The sequence below is a fragment of the Dromiciops gliroides genome, chromosome 5 (genome assembly GCF_019393635.1).
Source record: "Dromiciops gliroides isolate mDroGli1 chromosome 5, mDroGli1.pri, whole genome shotgun sequence".
NCBI classification, from domain to species: domain Eukaryota; kingdom Metazoa; phylum Chordata; class Mammalia; order Microbiotheria; family Microbiotheriidae; genus Dromiciops; species Dromiciops gliroides.
In genome coordinates this window covers 149976756-150000163 of record NC_057865.1, presented here as the reverse complement: position 1 = coordinate 150000163, position 23408 = coordinate 149976756, and the positions used below count along the sequence as shown (strand labels likewise).

At 35.4% G+C, this 23408-nt stretch overlaps 1 protein-coding gene across 2 annotated transcripts in view; it reads right to left on the bottom strand.

Annotated features, from left to right (window-relative positions):
- RSBN1L (round spermatid basic protein 1 like) overlaps nt 1-23408 on the bottom strand; it is a 92256-nt gene that overhangs the window by 8344 nt on the left and 60504 nt on the right. For both annotated transcript variants that reach the window (XM_043967790.1, XM_043967791.1), the window contains 3 exons: nt 9038-9175; nt 4641-4783; nt 1708-1875 (listed from right to left, as the gene is read on the bottom strand). In XM_043967790.1, coding sequence (XP_043823725.1) covers nt 1708-1875; nt 4641-4783; nt 9038-9175 — 449 coding nt within the window. The remainder of the gene's footprint in view (nt 1-1707; nt 1876-4640; nt 4784-9037; nt 9176-23408) is intronic.

Sequence of the window (23408 nt, the reverse complement as noted above, 5' to 3'; positions counted from 1 at the left end):
AAAAGGCTTCACCGAGATTACACTTACAGGACTACAGAACAATAATGTATTCTTTGAACCGTATTCCAATCCTCCTATCAAGTCAGTTCAGCAACAACAAAAATAAATGAAAAGGCTAGGTTTATAACAAAGAGGAAAATATCCAGAATATAAAAAGCATATGAAAACAAAAATCTTAAGTATTCTGTAAAGGCTGTGGACATTTTTTAATTCCAGTTTTGTCCATAAACTTCTAATACTGTTGAACATCCAATCATCTATTGGAGATAAGTAGCTATACCAAATGAAGAAATAGCCATCAACAAGAGTCTCATATATTTGCACTTCTTTTCTTCATCCCCAAAATATTTTTCCCCATAAGCCCTTTAAACCTACATACATTTTTATATGAAAGCATTCGCTTTCCTTACTTGGAAATTTTTTCTCAAGACAAATATCAAAGGAACATTAGCAACTTCATTAAAATCATTATAGTTGATTCTAGGATGAAAAAGTTTAGTTTCAAATTCTATTATTTTTTAAGTAGACTACCATATTCTGGCATGACACTACAAATAATAATTCTTTAAATCTCAGTAAATTTTTAAAAATCTAACTGATCAAACTGGACATCCTAGCATAAATAATGATATAACTGTTAAATCTATTTTTATAAAATTTAATATAGAGAAACATCCTTGGTGTTTGAGGGAAGAGTTGAAAAATGGGAGAAAGTAGTCTGCTATTAGAAAGGAAATTACTATTCATTTAAAAAATCTTATTATTTTATTAATTTAATTTTTATATTAAATTTATTCATTAACTTTAAAAAACTCAAATTGAATATTACAACAAAAGCAAAGTGAGTGTATCAAAATAATTTTACTCCCTCACTCATTCAATGCTGTCAAGTCAGCACGACAATGAACAGTGCTCACTGGCCAACATTAAGAGGTTTGACACTAAATACTACCCCTCTTGGATGATGCTCTTCATCCTCATAAGCTTCTCCATTGTAATGGTGTCTTCTCCTATCTTGAGATGAATTGGATTATATGAATAGAAAATAGATAATATGAATAGAAAAATACACAATCTTCTTTCTATATTCTCCAATTCAACATAATTAAGGAACATTTTTGTTTGTTTGCTTTATTTATATTTTGCTTTCAGGTGGTATGACTTACTGTCTTACAGAGTAAGTTTCTGGGGGCAGCTAGGTGGCGCAGTGGATAAAGCATTGGCCTTGGATTCAGGAGTACCTGAGTTCAAATCCGACCTCAGACACTTGACACTTACTAGCTGTGTGACCCTAGGCAAGTCACTTAACCCTCATTGCTGCCCCCCCCCCCAATCAGAGTAAGTTTCTGAGGCTAAACCTTTAAGATATTTATATCTTTGGACCTCTTGAGCAGATATGGACTTTAGATGAGTTTCAGAGATATAAAAGAATGGTTGAAATAGTCTTCATGGCTTCCCTCATCCCACAAAGATCAGAAATGCCCACTAAGACAAAGGAAAAGGTACTACTTTATCTGCATAGTTGTTAAAATACAAAAACAGGAAAGAAACTACAACCTCTTTTGGGGGGCAATTATCAAAGAATAATCATGATGTTTATAACATATAGAAAAGTTGCTGGGAAAAAAAATGATAGCAAGTAGTCTTAAACAACTACTTCTGAAAGGCTTAAAAAGTCTTTCCAATAAAACAAAATCGTTTACTTACCACTCCCCACAGTGCACAGCCTTCAGCACTCCAACAGCAGCTGTTGTCTGTCGCTCAAAGCCTTGTCCTATGTGATCTGCATGGGCTCGTGTCCTGTCTTCAAAAAGCATTTCACGGGGCTCACTAGTTCGAGGTAGGTACTGCAGGTTTTTTATTTCATTGGTAGTTCTGTGTTTTTTTTAAACCAACAAAACACAACACACACAGCCTTGTGACTTCTTTCAAAATCATATTTTTCATTTTATAGAGAGGGTTCAAATGAACACATATTTAAAGCATATGAAAAAGGGTTGTTTGGTAACAACACAGATGGCTAATAATCATTTACATAATGCAGACCTAAAATTTTTAAAAATCACCTATTCTCAAATCTTTCCTCATTGCTTTGTTGCCCCTCTCCATAATTTTCTAAATCCCTCTTTTCTGAGATTACAAAGAATTGTGAGGTATGTAAACTAAGAAGAAGTAAGGTATTAGATAAAAATATTGTTACCTGAATTTCTCTATAGTTTGGGTGTTTTCCAGGGTTGGGTACATTTACCCCAAAACATGAAACCAATCCCCCAATATGCTCATATGACAGATGCTAATGTGAATCTCTAATCATTTATCTCATAGAATAGCAAGTGAATATTTACATCAACAGGCAAAAACCACTTTAATAAGAAAGAATTTTTTAATGAATAGTAAACTTGATGGTACTAGTAAATAGAAAAGTATGTTTTAATTATTTTTTGGTGTTGGTAGAGTGAGCTATTAGCAAACACTCTGTTGTGTGATATCTTTTATTCCAATAGAACTCATTTTCTAGACAGCTGAACAGCTTTAACTTTTCTAATCAATTCAACTAACTTTTTTTTTTGCAGGACAATGAGGTTTAAGTGACTTGCCAAGGGTCACACAGCTAAGTGTCTGAGGCCGAATTTGAACTCAAGTCCTCCTGAATCCAGGGCCAGTACTTTATCTACTGAGCCACGTAGCTGCTCCCCAATTCAACTAACTTAGCAAGATGTAACATAACATAAACATATTACCTTCACTGTTCTTAAACTTGTGTATGTCTTATATATGTTTATTTTGATATAATACAAGGACAAAACACAACATACTAGTTGTCTATTAATGAGCAGCTTTGTGTAGTACTATACAATGTGGGGGGGGGGGAGAATGGACCACCAATGGACAGATACTCTGACCTCTTTATCATCTATAGCTACGGCACTGCAAAGTATCAACTTTCTAAATAGATTCCATTAGCCTGTTCAAAATCCACAGTGACAAAATAGAGTGTCAGTATGTTTCAAAAAACTATGTGATGGCTCAGTAAATGACACAATTCTAAAGAAATGTTATGTGCCATAAATAGGGAATTTGAGACAAGCAGAAATGCTACTGTAACAACTACCACAGATGTCCTAATCTGTGTCCTAATAAAAACATTCTACTGTACATCTCTGTAAAATGTGAGGTTTGGAGACTAGATGGTCTCTGAGGTGGCTTCCAACTCTTAATTACCCGATGGTCTTAGAGAAATGAGGACAGGAATGCCCTTACATTAACCAAACTACAAATTTCTGAAACTACTTTTTCCTACTGTGTATTCTCCCAAAACTTAAAGTTTAAACACAATACAGGCAACTCTCTGACTTTAGAATGCTGAATTTACAATATCCCTTCTAAAAATAGCTGGTCTCTGACGGGCAGTACCCTTACATTTCCCTCCAAAGAATAAATTATATCCTAAATTGCCATGCTTGGCAGTCACTAGAAGATACTTTCCCAGGAACCAAGAGGTTGCTGTCAGGGTGTGGTGCCATATACAGTCAGTTAGCTAGGACTACACAAATGTTCCTTAAAACACATTTTCCCATAGAAACAATGTTATACCAATAGTTGCTTGTTTCTGAGTAGCTCACAAAAATCTACTTAGCATACTGTTTTTTATCTGAAATCTACAACTCCTGGTATAAGATGCAATTCAGTTAAGAGTATTAAGACAGTTACTAAGGCACTGAGAAATTACTATGTAATTTACCTCTCACTTCACAACTCATGTCTGACAGATGCAGGGCATGAAGCAGGGCCTTCCTGATCCCACTCTCTATCCTCAGCAATACTGCCTCCAGTTTAACTTCTTTTTAAATTTTATTTGATAGACCTGTGGTTTCATCAGTGGAAGGAACTCATGGGGAATAAGGAACTTATTTCTACCAATATGGATCAGTCTCTAATCTATAATTTATATAATCTTGGAGAGTTGCCTAAGGCTCCAAGAAGGTAAGCAATTTTTCCAGAGTCACAGAGTCAGTGCATATAAGAGACAGAACTTAAATGCACATCTTCCTAATTCTGAAGCCAAATTTCTGTCCATTACATCATGATGCCTCTCAACTCTACTATGGAATACAGATGAAATACTACTACATAATTAATACCATTTATAGAGTACTAATTCACCTAAATTTGTTATGTGTCAGATTTATTGAAAAGTCTGGAAAACGGACTCCACTTATATCATTTCTATGGGAAAATGTTTTCACGGTTCTAAACAACCAATGATCCATTCATAAGTTAGGACCTATCTCAGACTCAGAGATTTAGAGCTGCAAGAGAACTTAAGAGTTATCTAGTCTAATTGTCCCATTTTTCAAGTGAAAAAATGAAGGTCAAGAGAAATTAAGTGATCTGCCTTAAGGTCACACAGATAGTAAATAACAGAGCAAGATTTGAACCCAGATCTTGATACCAAATTCACTATGTTTTCCACATATATACCACACTGCCACTTCTCACATTATCTTTTAAAGTTGAGGATGTCTTCTTGGCCTTTTAAAAATTAAATTAGTACATTTTCATTATTAGCATACATTTCTAAATATAATTTATGTAGCGTGGAAACATCATGTGGACAACAAAACCAGGGTCCAACATACCTTTTCCTTTTGAAAGGTGACTTTGGCATGTCAGCCACAGGGATCATTTGCTCTCCTGGACGTACCCACATGATAGGACCATCATCACTATCTTTCCGACTCTCTAATTTTAGACTAGATAGTGTTCCCCATGGCAGTGTACACTAGAGAAAAATATATATATTAAAACTGATTTCAAAGTACATTTTCAAATATACTCTAAATTACAGGACTGCCACAAAATGCATACCACCAAGACAGAGAGAAGAGGGGAAGGAGGGAGAAAGCGAGAGAGGGAGGGGATATAGGGAGGGAGGGAAGGAAGGAAAGAGAGAGAAAGGGAGGGAAAAGGCAGCTAGGTGGCACCGTGGATAGAGCACCGACCCTGGATTCAGGAGGACCTGAGTTCAAATCCAGCTTCAGACACTTAACACTTACTAACTGTGTGACCCTGGGCAAGTCACTTAACCCCAATTGCCTCCCCCCACCCCCCCAAAAAAAAAGAAAAGAAAGAAAGAAAAGGAGGGAGGGAGGGAGGGAGAGACAGACAGTATGTATTTTGTGGCAGCTGTATTTATAGATATATATATAGATGTATAGAGATATAGATACACACACATACATACATACACACTCATCTTTCTGGATATGGCCAAAAAAATGGTTTTAAAAATGTGTCAAATAGTTAAGGATTTTCCTCCCTTTTTAAGGTATTTATTTTTTAAACAACCAATTCACACGTATTCATTAAAAAGTTAATACACACACACGCACACACACACACACGCACACATGTGCACTTCTCTAAGCATTCTGCAAAGCACTAGGAGATATAAGTACAAAAACTAAATATTTCCTGCCCTCAAGGAGCTGACATGCTATCAGGGTGAATAGCATATTCACACATAAGTAGATACAAAATGTTTAGAAGGTAAATATAAAGAAATAAATACAATGCAAATGGGGGAGGAGGGAGAAAAGTACCATCATGGGTGGGATGGGGGCGGGGGAACTGGATAAGGAAAAAACCTTCTCTGCTAGTGCCTGTCCTGAGCTTTTAAGGACTTCTAAAGATACAGAGATGAGAAAGGACTACATTTCAGGCACTGGGGTACAGCCTGTGCAAAGGCACAGACATGGAATATCTATGTGAAGAACAAGAAGAAGGCCAATCTGACTGAACCAGAGAAAGCACAAAGAAGAAAAGTGTGTGGAAAAGTGGGTTGAGAACAGCTTGTAAAGCACTTTAAATGTGAGAAAAGTTTATATTTGATACTAGAGGCAACAGGGAACCATTAGAGGTTTTTGAGCAGGGAAGTGATGTGATCAACAATAAGCTTTTGAAATGCCACTTTGGCAGGAATGAAGAGGGAACAGAATGGAGGCAAGGAGACCAAATAGTAGGCTACTGCGATGTCCAGGTGACAGTTAATAAGGGCCCGAGTAGAAAGATAGAGATAGATGTGAGAGATGTTGTGAAAATAAAATCAAGACTTATCAACTGATTGAACATGGAGGCCAGGTAGAATAAGAAGCTTGGGGGTGGCTTTAGGAGTTGTGAATCTTAGTGAGTGGAAAAGTAGTGGTACTTTCAATAGAAATAGTAAAGTTGAGAAGAGGGGTAGATTTTGGATAGAAGATACTGAATTCTGTTCTTGATATGGTGAGTTTACAATGCCTGAAAGACATTCATTTGGAAGTGTCCAAGAGACAGTTAGCAAAGCAGAAATGGATTTCAGGAAAGAGACTAGGTCTTTATAAAGAAACCTAAAAGATCATCTTCATAGATATAATTGAATACATGGGAGGAGATGGAAATCACTGAGATACAATATATATTTATAGAGGACAGGGCTGTAGACAGAGCTTTAGAATAATAGCCACACATAGAGTATAGGACATGAGGTATAATCCAGCAAAGGAGACCTAGAAGGTAAGGAACAAAGAAAGAACAATGTCAGGAAAATCTACAAGACACACTATATTATAGTGTATAGTCAACAGTGACAATACTAACTTATGCTTACAGAGAGGCCAAGAGAAATGAGGGTTGAGAAAAAGCCACTGGATTTCACAATTAAGAAATCCCTGTGGGGCGGCTAGGTGGCACAGTGGATAGAGCACCGGCCTGGAGTCAGGAGGACCTGAGTTCAAATCTGACCTCAGACACTTAACACTTACTAGCTGTGTGACCCTGAGCAAGTCACTTAACCCCAATTGCCTCACAAAAAACAAAACAAAAAAACGTATTAAGAGATCCCTGAAAACTTTGGAGAAAGAAGTTTCAAGCTGACTTATAAGATCTGAAGTCAGATTGCAAGGGGCTGAGAAGTGAATGAAAGAAGAAAAAGTAGAGTTAAAGTACAGATATAACTTTTTCAAGGAGTTTGGCTATGAAAGGGAGGAGAAATAAAAGAAGTCTAAGAGTTTTAAAGTTGTTGGGTTTTGGTTTTTTTTGAGGGGGATATATGAGTGTGTTCCCCATATCACCTAAGCTATAGCAATAGCAATCAGTAAACATCAGAAGGAAGAATTTCCTGATCATTAGTAGAGGCCTATAAAAATGAAAAGTATAAGTTCAAAAAAGTAATATTTAAGATGTGCTTCATTCACTGATAATGACAAAAGGATACTAAATCCAAACTAAAGTTTACCTTTGCTTGGCTCCCAACTGAGGAAGCCATCTCTTACATTAGGACAAAACCTTCTGGAGAAAAAAGGAGGATCACTGACTACAGTGAAGGTTAAGAGTTAACTGACTGAGGACTACTTATATAAGTAAAAGAAGTAACTTAAAATATCTTTTAAAAAATATAACTTGTCTGTTTTTACAGTAAAAATAAAGTCAATCTTTGTTTAATAAATATAAGAAGTTTCTAATAACAAAAATTAAAATATAAGCAATGTTATTCCCAGGTAAGTGGGAGATTAAAAAAAGGGGGTTGGGAGAGCAGAGAAGAGGTAAATGAAAGTGAAACACAAAAGGAAGGAAGGAAAAGGGGGTTAGGAAAAGGAAACAGAACAACATTTTTTCTTCTGCTTTTTTTTTTGCGGGGCAATGGGGGTTAAGTGACTTGCCCAGGGTCACACAGCTAGTAAGTGTCAAGTGTCTGAGGCCGGATTTGAACTCAGGTCCTCCTAAATCCAGGGCCTGTGCTTTTTCCACTGCACCACCTAGCTGCCCCTAGAACAACATTTTTTTTTTTTGGTGGGGCAATGAGGGTTAAGTGACTTGCCCAGGGTCACACAGCTAGTAAGTGTCAAGTGCCTGAGGTCATATTTGAACTCTGGTCCTCCTGAATCCACGACCCGTGCTTTATCCACTGCGCCATCTAGCCACCCCTCAGAACAACATCTTCACAGAGCCAAAAAGATTTCAGAGAAATTCATGTGATTCACAAGTACAAAATTCATGTTACAAAATGCTATGGGGTTCACTTAGGCTTTTAGCTTAATAGTATGTTAATTACTGACTTCTGAAATGCCCAACTAAATGACTAGTCACTTAGCATAGATCTTAAGTTCCACTCATAACTAAATAACTACAACAGCCCACAATTTGTGAAAATTATTTTCTGGGATGTACAGGCAATGGACAAAGTAGCAACACTTGGTTAGAGGTCAATGAATTTCAGCACATGAAGAGAATGGACCACTCATTAAGCCAATCACTTTATGCCATAAAGGTAGAAGAAAATGAGACCTACCATAGTTATGTGACCTTGCCCAACTGAATGAATATAGCTAGGCAGTAGCAAAACTAGAGCTAAAACAAAGTTCTCCTGGTTTTCCTTTCCATCATACATAAATGCTTCCTCATCTCCATCTTTATTGTCTTTTAGTCCTGATATTTGAGGGTTAATAAAATCGAGAGGAAAACTGATTATTTAATTAAAAACTGATAAATACAATTTATTGGTGTGCTATGTAACTTCTCAGTTATTAGCCTGTTAGAAATGTAAAGTGGAGAAAATACTTGCTATTTTGTGAGCTCTGCTCTTTTTCTTCTAATTCACACTACTAAAATTTGAGATATGACATAATCTTTAATCTTGCCTCCACCTTTGAGTTATATTTAGTAAAATGAAAAATTTGAAGTCAAGAGCTTATAGTTTTACTTTCATACTAAATGTGTCATGCCCCTCATATCATCATACATCATAATTTACACTTGTATAATATTTTTGTTCACAAAATATTTTCTTCACAATTACTCTGTAAGGTAGGTAATAAAAGCATTATTATCCCCATTTCCCAAATAAGGGTGAAAGAGATTAAATAAAATTCCTATGGTCACACAACTGCTAAGATTTAAGAACTTAAACCTAGGTCTCTGATCCCAAGTTCACAGCTCTTTCCACTATGCCTCAAAGATAATTATTCCATACAGATAAATACATTTCTGAAATTTCCCTTACTTTTAAAAAAGGTGAATCTTCCAACATGTCAAGAAATTCTGGAAAATAATCTCCCACTTCCTCATCCACTGCTCCTACCAAGCTGATCTGTCGCATTGGGCCAGCTCGATATGTACCATGGGAATAGGTTCTTTTTACCTAAAAAGAAGAGTACGAGTTAGTATCATCTTATGCTTATTTTTTAATGCTCAAGGGGAAACAAATGGTATTTTTTATTATTAATTAATTCTGCCATCTGTGAAATACAGTATATAATACTGTATGCTGAGTATAAAAATGTTTTATTATTACTAATAACTACTGCTAGCTAGTTAGCACTTTGCCAAATGCTTTGTAAATATTATCTCATTTGATACCTCACAACAACTGCCACAATACCCATTATAGAAATGAGGAAACTGAGGCAAAAGGAGAGGTTAAGAGACTTGTCCAGGGTCACAGAGCTAGTGTCTAAGGCTGGATTTGAACTCAGGTTTGCCTGACTCCAGGTCCAGTATTCTATCCACTATGCTATTTAGCTGTATTAGAAAATGTTTTGGAGAAAATGAAAACTAAAAGGAAAAAATGTTTTAGTATAATTAATGGTTTGGTAATAGTAAAACCTTAGTACAAGCCCTGTATAATTGAAAATGAGCATTCCTCATAAAGAACTACCTTTAAAGTAAACAGGAATATAATTAGCATATTGATTCATTTTAGTTCTATTTATACTTTTAAACATTTATATCTACTAACTTTAGTCAATAGTGCCCTGTCAGCTAATGCATTGTTGGTGGAGCTGTGAATTGATCCAACCATTCTGGAGAACAATTTAGAATTCTGCCCAAAGGGCGATAAAGTTGTGCATACCCTTTGACCCAGCAATACCACTTTTGGGTCTTTTCCCCAAAGAAATCATGGAAAGGGGAAAGGGACCCATATGTACAAAAATATTTATAGCTGCTCTTTATGTGGTGGCAAGGAATTGGAAGTTGAGGGGATGCCCATCAATTGGGGAATGGCTGGATAAGTTGTGGTATATGAATACAATGGAATACTATTGTGCTGTAAGAAATGATGAGCAGGAGGAGTTCAGAGAAACCTGGAGGGTCTTGCGTGGGCAGATGATGAGTGAGATGAGCAGAACCAGAAGAACATTGTACACAGTATCATCAACATTGTGTGTTGACCTACTGTGATGAACTATATTCTTCTCACCAATGCAATGGTACAGAAGAGTTCCAGGGGACTCATGATGGAAGAGGATCTCCAAATCCAGGAAAAAAAAAAGAACTGTGGAGTATAGATGCTGAATGAACCATACTACTACTTTTGTTTTTGGTGCTGACATTTATTTTGAGGTTTGTCATCATTGCTCTGATTTTTCTCTTATAACATGACCAATGCAGAAATATGTTTAATGTTATTTTATAAAACCTATATCAGACTGTCTGCTGTCTAGGGGAGGGGGGAAGGAGGGAGAAAAAATCTGAAATTGGAGAGCTTGTAATAAACAAAAGTTGAGAACTATCTTTACATGTAACGGGAAAAAAAATAAAATACTTTATTAATTAAAAAAAAATAGTGCCCTGTCAGTAAATAAGGTGTCATGAATTTCCACAAATATATTTCATTCTTTTTTTTTTTTTTTTTTTGCTGAGGCAATTGGGGTTAAGTGACTTGCCCAGGGTCACACAGCCAGTATGTGTCAAGGGTTTGAGGCCGGATTCAGGTACTCCTGAATCCAGGGTCAGTGCTTTAACCACTATGCCATCTAGCTGCCCTCTATTTCATTCTTTTAAGGAAAAGAACTTAACTTTGTTCAAACTGATGATATACTGTAAGTGAATGATTCATAGTCTCTTTCTAAAATGAACAAATAACTATCTCCATAGCAAATACAAACAGAACTGCCTCCTTCATTGGTGAGTTCCTTCCAGGAACATAATACCCATCATCCTCCATTCCATTCTCTACTGTACTTCTGAATCTCTGGAATATAACCTGACTGAGCTGCTTTCTCACACTAGAACTTTCTTGAGTTCTTGGGCCTTCTATCCCTCTGCATATCTGGTCTCCTCCCATGGTTAAGTTCCTTCTAGTAGCCTCCACTTTGATGATGTACCCAAGCCAACCTGGCTTCAATCCCTTCAGTGTCAGGGTTTCTGAATCTCCAGAATTCCCTCACCTGCACTGCCCTTTGGCTCCCCTTTATACATTGTCTTTCTCTATTAGAATGTAACCTCCTTGAGGGCAAGGACTGTCTTCTGTTTCTATTTGTACCATTAGTATGCTTAGTACAGTGACCAATACATAAGTGCTTAATACATATTTGTTACTTTGCTTTGACCTTGCCTTGTTGTGGACATTACACTGGTTCCAGTAGATTAATCTTCAACACCATTTGTTGTAAAATGCCAATAGAGTAGCAAAATACTGTTTCAAGATTTTCTAAGATTCAGACTATTTATGGCAAACAACATGAATTATAACAACAATTCTAATTTAACAAAAGACTTTCGTAGCAAGTATTTATGTATAAGAGAGAGAGAGAGAGAGAGAGAGAGAGAGAGCGAGCACACTTTAAAGTTTGCAAAGCACTTTAGAAATATCTCATGTAATCCTAGTAACAACCCTGGGAAGTGTTCTTACCCCTATTTTACAGATGAGAAAACTAAGGTGGAAAGAAGTTAAGTGACTTATCCAGGTTGAGACAGCTAGTGTCTGAGGCAAAATTTGAACTCATGTCTTCTGACTCCAGGTCAAATTCTGACCATTGCAATACTGAAGCAAACATTCTTAACTGTGACACAGAATTATGGTTACCTCCAAACCAAAATTTACCTACCAGAATTACAAATTAAGGTTTAATGAACTGTGATAAATTAATTTCACGTGGTAATAACTGAGCATCTCCTTCCCGCAAGAATTTGGAGGTTTCTCACCATCTTACATTCCACTGAGGAGTACTTGGATTTTTCTACTCTATGCATCCTAACTCAAATCCAACTATTAATTTTAACTGTAAACAACATTATGCATTCTTCTGGCTTAAGAATTTGGAAGTTGCAAAAAGTCATTAGAATATTTATGATTTTATAATTAAGACAACAGAAAAAAAGGATTCATATATCAAATGTGATTTATATTTATAAAAAGCTTTTTGGAATAAATCTATTCTGTTAAGATAGGGATACATTTTTTTTTGATGATTCTCATTTTTACTAGACAGTTCTATAACCTGCTGATAATTGTAATACATGATTTGAGAGAACCCATCCATATAGTAAAATAAGTCAAAATAAAACAACTTCCATTTGCACATAATTTCTAAATTTTGAAACCTCTTTTGTTTTGTATTTCATTTACTCCTCAAATAAGTAGTAAAAGGAGCACTGGTCCACTTTATCTTTCTGATCCTCAGTTTTGCTATCTGAAAAATGGTGATCTTTCAGGTCTTTTCTAGTTCTAATACTCTATATCTTACCAAATTAGGACAACAGAAATGAAGAGCTGGTTAATTTACTGTTTCCTATAAAATGAGATATTCAAACTATAGGAAGTCAAGGTCCCTATCCAGCTCTAAATGCAATAAAGTGTAGGCCAGTGTTCCTCCAAGACAAAGAAAGGAACTTCAGGAATTCATCACCACTCTCCAGATTATCAAAGAGATAAAGTGTTCCTTAAAAGAGTGAAAGAGGAGTTTCCAGGTAAAAATAAAGGTATCTCAAAAACCAAAAGAGAAATATGTGCTGTCAAGCATTCTGAAGGCAGAATGACACCGAAGAAAGGGGGAAAATAGATCACTTGGCACTAAGCCATAAATATCAGGCTCTTCACATAAAGGGGGAGGAGGAAACAAGAAGGAAGAAAGTACACCCTCTAAAAAGGAAACAGCTGCTTTCCCTCCAAGAAATATGGTACATTCACATCAGGAGAGAGATCAGTTAAGGTCAAAGGAAGAGGAGTCAAACACTAGGAGTTGGTGACTTCCTGCTAGGAGATAATGAGACAGCTATTTATAGGACTCATGTTAACAAGAGAGAAAGTAGGCTGTCCTCTTACAGTATGTCACATATTGAATAATGTGACAGAGACATTGCATAGGTTTGATCATGCTAACTTCTTTCTGTGGATTCAGCAGCCTCTCTATTCTCACCCAGTCACAACAAAGATGAGGTCAAATCTCCAGTGTGATAACATTTCTGCTTATAGGATTAAATACAGACTTCTATTTTACATTTAAAACCCTTCACAATCAGACCTTAATCTACCTTTCCAGACATTATTTATTATTCCCTTTCACCATACTAGTCCATTTGCTATTCAGCAAATAAGATATTCTAATTCTGAGCTTTTAAAGTTTGTCCCTCATACTTAGAATAGTTTTTCCTCACTTCATGGCCTTTTAATTCCTAGCTTACATCAAATCAAAGCTCAGCTCCAGAACCACCTTTTACCTAAAGCCATTCCTAGTTTCCCTAGTTGCTAGTGTCCTTCCCACTACCTTATATTTACTTTGTACTTATTTCAGTAGTTTTTCAATCATGTCCACTTTTTGTGACCCCATTTGGGGTTTTCTTGGCAAAGATACTGGAATGGTTTGACTTTTCTTTCTCCAGCTCATTTTACAGATCAGGAAAGTAAGGTAAACAAGGTTATGTGATTGCCCACGGTCACACAGCTAGTAAGTGTGTAAGACCACATTTGAATTCAGAATGATGAATATTCCTGACTCCAGTCCTGGTACTCTAACCACTGGTACCACCTAGCTTTTGTATTTATATATGGGCATACTGTCATACCTTGTTTTATTGTGCTTCCAAGTATTGCATATTTTACAAACTGAAGGTTTGTAGCAACCCTGTGTTGATCAAATTTATCAGTACCATTTTTGCAACATTGTGTCTTTGTGTCACATTTTGGTAATTCTCACAATATTTCTAACTTTTTCATTATTACTGTATTTGTTATGGTAATGTGTGAAAAGTGACCTTTGAAGTTACTATTATAATTGTTCTGGGGCACCACAAACTTCACCCATATAAGACTGAGACCTTAAACAATAAATGTTGTATGGGTTCTGACTGTTTCACTGACCAGTTGTTTCCCAGTCTCTCCCCAGGTCTCCCTATTCCCTGGGAAACAACAGTATTGAAATTAGGCTAATTAATAACCCCACAATGGCCTCTATGTGTTTACATTAAAGAGAGAGTCAAGCCATGCAGCAAACTTTATTGTCTTATTTTATAAAGAAATTGCCACAACCTTCAGCAACTACCAGCTCGATCAGTCAGTGGCCTTCAACATAGAGGCATGATCCTCCACCAGCAAAAAGATTATGACTTGCTGAAAATTCAGATGATGGTTAGCAATTTTTAGCAATAAAGTAATTTTAACTTAATGTATATACATTTTTTAGACATACCATTGTAAACTTAATAGACAACAGTAAGTATAAACTGTAACGATTGGAATAACGCCACCTGCTGGATACTTACTGTAGAGGAGTTCTGCCCATGAAGGGAACGTCTTTGAGGGCAAGACCAGGAGTCAGGAAGTGACGCGGACTAGTGGGAGGAGGAAGGAAGAGACTGGCGCTCAGTCTCGGGCTCTTCCTTTTGGACTCTGGAGGAGAGCGGAGCTAGAAATGTGCTCTCCCTTTAGTAGATAGGAATCTAGGCCTTTTTCTCTCTCTTTACCAAATTCTTATTCTCCTTAATAAATGCTTAAAAGTCTAACTCTTGCTAAAGCTTATAATTTATTGGCGACCACTCATTAGATATTTTAGACAGACTAGCTAGAATTTTAGCCCTTAACAGATGGCTGACCACGAAGAGGAAAGCTAACCCTCAGTCTTCTGATCTTCTGGTTGGGTAAGAAATTTCCCCTCCCTCTCCCTTTAACTGCTAAGTACTGGCGTACTGGCTGTGTTTTACCTTTAAATTTTTTCAAATGGACCTTTTAAACTCCCTAATTATCCTATTTTTGATTTTAGTCTGTTTAACCAGACAAATGGGAGATAAGATCATGTTAATGCTTTGTTTTTGTGGATTTTCTATTTTTCTTTTTATTTTTGTTAAAAGAGCCAGCAACTTACTCACACAAGGAAATATCTCTCCCTCTCCCAACCATGCTTTTTCAGAGAAACCTGAAGACATTCCCGCAGCTTTTCCCAGTTCTAACACTAATTGTTGCTTTAATTTTGCATGCTTGGAGGCAATGACCCACCCTCTAGAAGCTTTTAATCCCCTAGCACCTGGAGGCAAAGTGGGGGAAGAGGAATCCAGGCCTGAGTTCAAAATCAAGTCTGATTCAAATTGTGCTGGTCCCTCCCCTCCTCTACAGACCCCACCCTCTACTCCTCCCATGGCCAAGCCCATTGCTTCCCCTGCCTGGGAAGTCCAGAGATCTGATGCGCATGCTCAACTTTCTCTAACTACATTTGCAGATTCAGGCTCAGCCCTTCCCCAGCCTGGCTGTGCTTCTGAGACAACCTTAGAAAACACTTTAAATTCCAGATATGCTCGTTTTGTTGATAATTTTGCTAACCTGCTTTTGTCTTTCATTAGTAATCTTATAAAGCATTTGTATGGTGAAAAGACTGACAGACAATATAGAGGGGTTAAAGAAGAAAAATTTAAGCTGTATAAGAATGACAATCATCAACATAGTTCAAGACTCTGCTTCTTTTGCCATGGAAGGGTATATATTGTACAGAAATGTAAAAGTAAGGGGCAAGGTATTGATATGAGTGTTGGGGATTTTAGATATCAGAATCAAAAGTGTTCTGAATTCACTCAGAGTAATAGTATCAGTTCAGAGGTTACATAGGATTTCTATGCTATTATATATACATTTTGAAATTAATGGTATGGGTTTATTTTCATAGAGATTTTCATGCTTTTGAGATTGTGACTTATACTTAGTTTCTAAAACAAGGAGAATATTTGTAAAGCTTTTTATAGTCATATGATCAAGTTTATATTTTATAATACTCTTATTAATATTAAGTTCATATTCATTTAGATTTCCCTAGTTTGAATTTCATTGTCTTTTATTGTTCCGTGTGTATTTTTTTCTATTTATTCATCTCTCTAATTTTGAAACATTGCAAGATGGTTTTGATTTCATAATACAATGTTAATTCTAGGAGTATTGTGCTCCCATATTCTGAGTTGTTTGTTTTTGTTATTTTTTCTCAACTGATTATTTGATCAAACTCTTTAAAGCATTTCCCTGGCAAATTGTTTGCCATGGCAAGTGTAAATTGATTCTAGAAGTATTATTTTTGATAAGCATATTCCAAAAAAAAAAAAAAAAAAGAGGGGAACATTTGTAAAAGTTTTCTTTTTAAAAAAAAAGTTTTCTTTGAGATTCTGTTGTGCTTTAACTTGTATTTAAATATATTCAGATTTTTCACAAAAGTAATTGTATACTAAGTTTTTAAAAAAGGGGTATTATTTGAAATTGTTGCATAATTATATATTGTGTTCTGAGTCAAGATGTATTCACATTTTTTGCAATCATTTATTATCCTCAATTTTTAAATACATATGAGACTTGGATTATGGGAACTTATCATTTAAGACATTAATTGCCTTTATTCTGAGTTATCAGATGCCAGTTGGCCAAGATGCCATCCAATCACAAGAGGAATACACGCAAGAGCAGACACTGAACTGTCACATGAGGGGAGACATGCATGAAGTCAAGGTATGGCCAAGGGAACGGCTTTTGACAAATGTTGAGGTTGGATTCTCTTGGTTTAATATTTTATTTTATTTTTCCCCACAATATTGTACAGATGGCTGGAAGTATTCATCCCACCCATCTCACTTCTACACCTGGCTTCTATGCTCCCTCCTATATGCCTGATGCCATGGACATCTCAATCCCATGCATCTGATTAAGTCTGACTCAGTTTCCTCCAATATGTTCGGTGGCATGGACATATATTCCATCCACCTATTTTAAGCCTGGCATACTGCATGGACAGTACATATTGCTCAAGTGTGGGAATGCTCATATCCCATCATTTCTCTGTTCTTTTATGGTAACCCCCATAATTATCTCAGGTGTCATGATAAATAACAGTGTTGAATTTGGCCTTGACACCTGTTACCAATTATATTAGATTTTCTAATTTCTCATAATGGCATGAGGATAATTAGGCAGATGATGCAAAAAGTGATGAAACAAAGATAAAAATTATTTTTAATAATTAATATTGCAGCAATTGTCTTCTCAATTACCCTCCATAAGGGGGGGACTATAGTAATATTATAATTTTAAAGAATGTTTCAATTTTTGTTTTATTATATGTTTCATGTGTAACAACTAAGATTCTGTATTCCCTTAGACATGTTTTTGAGAACTTTCATTGTTTGATTTTATTATTGACAAAGCTATTTTAAAGTTGTGTTAAGCTCAATTTTGTAGGAAATTTCCTGGCTGATTACCAGCATCCATACCTCAACCCCTGAAAAGACTTCCATTCCACGACTACACCTAGAGGACATCTGAGAAAAGACTTTCAGAGACTTTAAATGAACAGTTTTGATTTGTTTTTGTTGTTTTTTTTTTCTCTTTCTGTTATAATATGCACCATCTGTAACATGTATTCTCTGCAGAGGCCCTCCCTTTGCAAGACTAATGTCAAAGCGTCGGTTCATGAGGACAAAAAAAATCGCCCCTCTGGACAAAACTTTCCTCTCTTCCTTTTCTATATTGTTGTTCACATATTATTAGTTAGCAATAGTTATCATATTGTTTTTACTGTTCCGTCAAGGAAACATTTTGTTTCTTGAGGAACAACAGGGGGGACTGTAACGATTGGAATAACGCCACCTGCTGGATACTTACTGTAGAGGAGTTCTGCCCATGAAGGGAACGTCTTTGAGGGCAAGACCAGGAGTCAGGAAGTGACGCGGACTAGTGGGAGGAGGAAGGAAGAGACTGGCGCTCAGTCTCGGGCTCTTCCTTTTGGACTCTGGAGGAGAGCGGAGCTAGAAATGTGCTCTCCCTTTAGTAGATAGGAATCTAGGCCTTTTTCTCTCTCTTTACCAAATTCTTATTCTCCTTAATAAATGCTTAAAAGTCTAACTCTTGCTAAAGCTTATAATTTATTGGCGACCACTCATTAGATATTTTAGACAGACTAGCTAGAATTTTAGCCCTTAACAAAACATAACAAAAATTATGCACTGGGAAACAAAAAATTTGTTATTCACTGTATTGCAATATTCACTTTATTGTAATGGTCTGAATCCAAACCCACAATCAATACCTCCAAGGTATGCCTGTATGTGGTGTTTTTTGTGTGTGTGAGGCAACTGGGGTTAAGTGACTTACCCAGGGTCATACAGCTAGTAAGTGCCAAGTGTCTGAGGCCACATTTGAACTCAGGTCCTCCTAACTCCAGGGCCAGTGCTCTATCCACTGTACCACTTAGCTGCCCCCTGTATGTGGTTTTTATACACTTATAAGTGTCTCTAAGAAACCATGTAAGATCCTGGAGAGGCCTTTCCATTTTGTCTGGTATCTTCAACACCAACCACAGTATTTGGTATATGCTAAATACTTAATAAATGCTTGTTGATTCACTGAAAATATTTTAACAAAACTTGCATATTAGCTTATAAACAATTTCTAGTGATATGTTTTAAATATTACATGGAACTACCTCAGCTGGGGCAACATGAAAACTTAAAATACTGAGCTAGACAGTTAAAAAAAATGTTTAAGATACTTTGTAATTCAAAGTCAATTCACTGTTCCAACATGATAAATTAAAACAAATTCCTATTTTTCCCCCAAAAAAAGTTGTGGCAAAAAAATCCCAAAACAAACAAACTTTAAATGTAGTCATTTGGGGTTTTTTTACCCTCTGATAAAAAAATCTCAATTTACCATTTTTTGGAGAATATAGCATAAAAAAATAAACTACTATTTTAAGTATTCTTGCTAACATTTTTGTCAGAAAGTTACTATTTTTCCTTTTAAAAATGAATGAGATGTTTGCTGAATCTCAGATATACCTTTATTTCATTTAGTGGCCTGACTTTGATTTTCTAGCGGAAGGAAATAAGAAAAAGTTAGGAACAGGGAAATTTAAGGGGATGGGGAAGGGGATAGTTTGAAATTAACAAAGATCTCAGGAGGAAGAACTTAAACAATGCATCTGCATAGGCAAACCAATAAAGTAAAAACCCAACAAATAAAGTATTTAAAAAAGAAGGGAAGAGAGTCTCCAGATCAAGTAAAAGACTCCAGATATCGATGAATAAATAGTGAAAGACAAAAGGTCACACAATTCTAAAAGTATTCCTTTATTTTTTAAAAATAGTACAAGTGGGGCAGCAAGATGGCTCAGTGGATAGAGCATTGGCTCTGGAGTCAGGAGGACCCGAGTTCAAATCTAGCCTCAGACACTTAACACTTACTTGCTGTGTGACCCTGGGCAAGTCACTTAACCCCAATTGCCTCACCAAAAAAAAAAAAATTTTAAATAGTACAAGCAACTGCAAAATTAACCGAAATTTTTTAAAGAAATAATTGCTCTAAAGCCTATATGTACCTACCTACAAATGAAGATAATGAGTTATGAAGAAATACTTCAAATATTTTTTTTAACTGGAATAGTTTAATCAAATCATGACAGAGAAAAAATTCTGACAATATGGTTGTCTCACACTATCTTATCTATTATTCCCAAAGCAGAGAGACCAATTCTTAAAACCTGAACAATTTAGCTCAATCTCAATCTGCTTTTAATAATTCTAGTTATATGCCAAAGATAATTATTTTACTTTTATTTTGTACACATCTCCCATCTATTTATCTTACTTAATTACTCCTAGATTTTGCCACCTAAAAAGAGATTCAGGCATTCTTTTTTCTTTACTGTGTAGTTTGATAGGGTATGATAAGATGAGAAGAAATTTTAGCAATTAAAGCTATAATCACTGCTTAGTACCACAGGATTGCCCTAAATAGTTTATAGTAATAAAGACATTATTAGATTATGTCAGTTTTTTTTTTTGAGGCAATTGGGGTTAAGTGACTTGCCCAGGGTCACGCAACTAGTAAATGTTAAGTGTCTGAGGCTGTATTTGAACCCAGGTCCTCCTGACTCTAGGGACAGTGCTCTATCCACTGCCCCACCTAGCTGTCCCAGATTATGTCTGTTTTAACAGATATATTTCCAATCTTTCTAATCTCACTGATAGTTGGTATATTTATGATGTGATGAATTAAGATTATCAAACTGTGTCTAAGCCTGAAAATTGTGCCATTATGTATTAGTAACCAGCAAAAGCATTTAGCCACAACAAAGGCTCTCAACAATCCAGTTACTAAAAGTTATAAGGACAAATAGGGCTAGGACAAGATACTGGGCCTCCAGATCCTGTAAATTTATGGGGCAAATGCACAACTGACTCCAATTCCTTCAGTATGGAATCTAGAAAAATTAACTGTTCCTAGAGACAAAATTCCAATGGTAGTTTCTATCTTGGCCACACATTACCTTCAATGCTCTCAAACCCCAATAAAAATGTATAATTAAACCACATTGCATTAATAATTCTAGTGCCTAAACACTTCTGCATACTTAAAATTTGAGTTTTTCAAGACAAAACAAAAGCAAAGAGATTAATCTAGTGGTAAAAACTAGCAAAAGTTAATCGTACTCCATAATTATACACAGTTTAAAACTTAAACTTATAATAGTTTGAAATGTTTCCTAAATGTTTTGGGAAACTACATAAAATTTCAACTGGTGTGAACATTAAACATTTCTTAAAATGAGGAAGATTTCATACACTTAGAGCTGGAAGAGAACTTTTACACTAGGTCACATAGTCCAGTCATCTCACTTTAAAGAAAGGAAACATGAAATCCTGAGACATGATTTGCCCAAAGTCACCAAAGTCAGATAAGAAGTAAATAAATCAGGATTTAAATACAAGTCCCCCGGTGTCAAATCTAGCAATAATTTTGTTATACAGTTCCCTGTTTAGCCATGGTTTTGTTTTATGTTCTATATTTGGTTTTGTTTTTAACTGACAACTACTCACATTACTCCCCTATATATTTTATCTCTTCCCTTATTTTATGATAGAATAAGATAGCTCTTCCAAAGCTATCCACAAATACCCACAACAGCAAGTACAAAATCTCCCTCTAGCCACCATTTAAAGTAAATAGTAAAGATGTTCAACAACTGCTTGCACAAATTTCTTTCATCTTCCTCTTCTTGTTTTGCTGCTGAGAAGCCACAATAGCCTGACAGGACAGAAATTAAATATTATTATAATTTCCTATATCCTTTTCTCTCCATTTACTGGCAAAATATCTGTTCATTAAAAGGGAACTAACATAATAAGAGTAAATAAGCAACAATGCCCAAAGATTAAACTCGAGATGAAATACTTCCACAATCTTTCTTAACCTTTTAAAAAATATATACCTCCCAAATCTAAATAAAATACAGTATATTGAATATATGCAAGAGATCTCTAATAATTACATCAATGACTGGAAAATTTCTAAAGCTACAGAAATAAATCAAGACTTTGGAGGATTTAGGTTTTATTGCCCCTCAAGCAAGGGACACTGATAAATCCAGTTTTATTATTCTTTCTAAAAAGAAGTCTTCAGTTTTGATCCAGATTCCACAACTAGTATCATATCCAAAGAAGTTACTTACTGAAAGAAAAAACACATGTACAAAAATGTTCATTAATTGTGATAATGAAAAGCTGGAAACAAACTATGAGCTCAAAAACTGAGGAAAAGCTGAACAAATTGTGGTATAATTACAAGAGAGAATATTACAAATTACTAAAAATGAAGATTTCAGGGTAATGTGTTTAGACTCATCTGATGTGATGCAAAGCAAAGAAAGCAGAGCCAAAAGACATAAAAACAAAATTGAAAGGCAAGAGCTGGTCGTATACAAGTCATATACAAGTCTCTCCTTACAATTAAATGACAAGCATTTTCTTGTTTCCAAACAGCTTAAATTCTATCAGGTGAAACAACAATTAATAACCTCTTTGGGAAAAATATACTTTGTAGAAAGATTTGTGCTGGAAGATGTCTGTTGCATCAAAATGCAACAGACAAAATGTATATATTTTATATATGTATATGTAATTATATAACGTGTGCATTGTGTATATATGTGTAAATATGTATATATTATTTATATACATATTTTAAGCACCTTATGAAGAAAGTCATTGCATGAAGACAGATGAACATTTGATAAACATAAATAAGTACCACAAGAGGGAGCCACTCCCCATCAAATCTAAGAAATCTTCCAAAGCTTCAGAATGAAGACAATTCATTTCAAAAGTATCCATCCAAAAAGTTTTATGTGGGCAGCTGCTGAAATAAATTTACCCCATCAAAAGATAAACTATACTACTGTCCCTTAAGACGATAAGGGACAAAGAACGGGAACGGAAGGGGCAAAGCATCCTTTAAAAAAAAAAAAAGGTATTTTAATACTTCCCAAAAAAGCTTCTTTCTAAAGGAAGTAGCCTAATTTCAAATACTCGGTTAAAGATATGTTTACATCAGCTTCATAAATTTGGGAGTTAAACAAAATTAAACTTTTGTGCAATGGCAGACTCTGGGCCAAGGAAGTCTTTTATACATCTTCCTTGTAAGATGTAGTTGTTGCAAGCGCCCAAAAATCTAAGCAAAAGCAAAGTTGATGACTCGAGGAAGAAAACAGCCAAAAAGTCTCTAGGCAAAAAGAGAAGGGACATATATGGAAATAAAACTGGAAGCCATGATTAACTAAACATTTCAATTAGCAATTAACAACTTGGCAGGAATTACCATTAATTCAATATAGACCAAACAGAAACAGACACACAAATTGGAGTTGTTTAAATCCTTACTTGGGCATATAATCATACTACTGTGAATAGATGGTAATAAAGATATGACAAATTTGGAAGAATAGAACAAAAATGAGAAAGAGCAAAAAAATAAAAAATTTTTAAAGCTTTATTTTAAATGAATTAAAATTTTCATAATCAATATATTCTTACATGAAATTTGATTTCTTTTCAGTGTAAAATCAATATATTTTAAGCCTTTCAAGATGATATTTTAGGAGTGTAGAAACAAAGCAAGAATGTGACAATTTATGGGCCTATTAAGGAAGGCAAAAGATGTGTTTTAATTCAACAAACATTCTATGAGTACCTACTACAAATAAAGCACTATGCTGAAAGTGGTTGGGAGTCCAAAAACAAAGTTTCTGTTTACATGGAATGTTCTATGGTGAGCTTTCAATCTCACTACTTTCTCCTCCCACAGGTCCCAGAATTCATCGATTCATTTTATAATTTAATTATGAAAATAATTA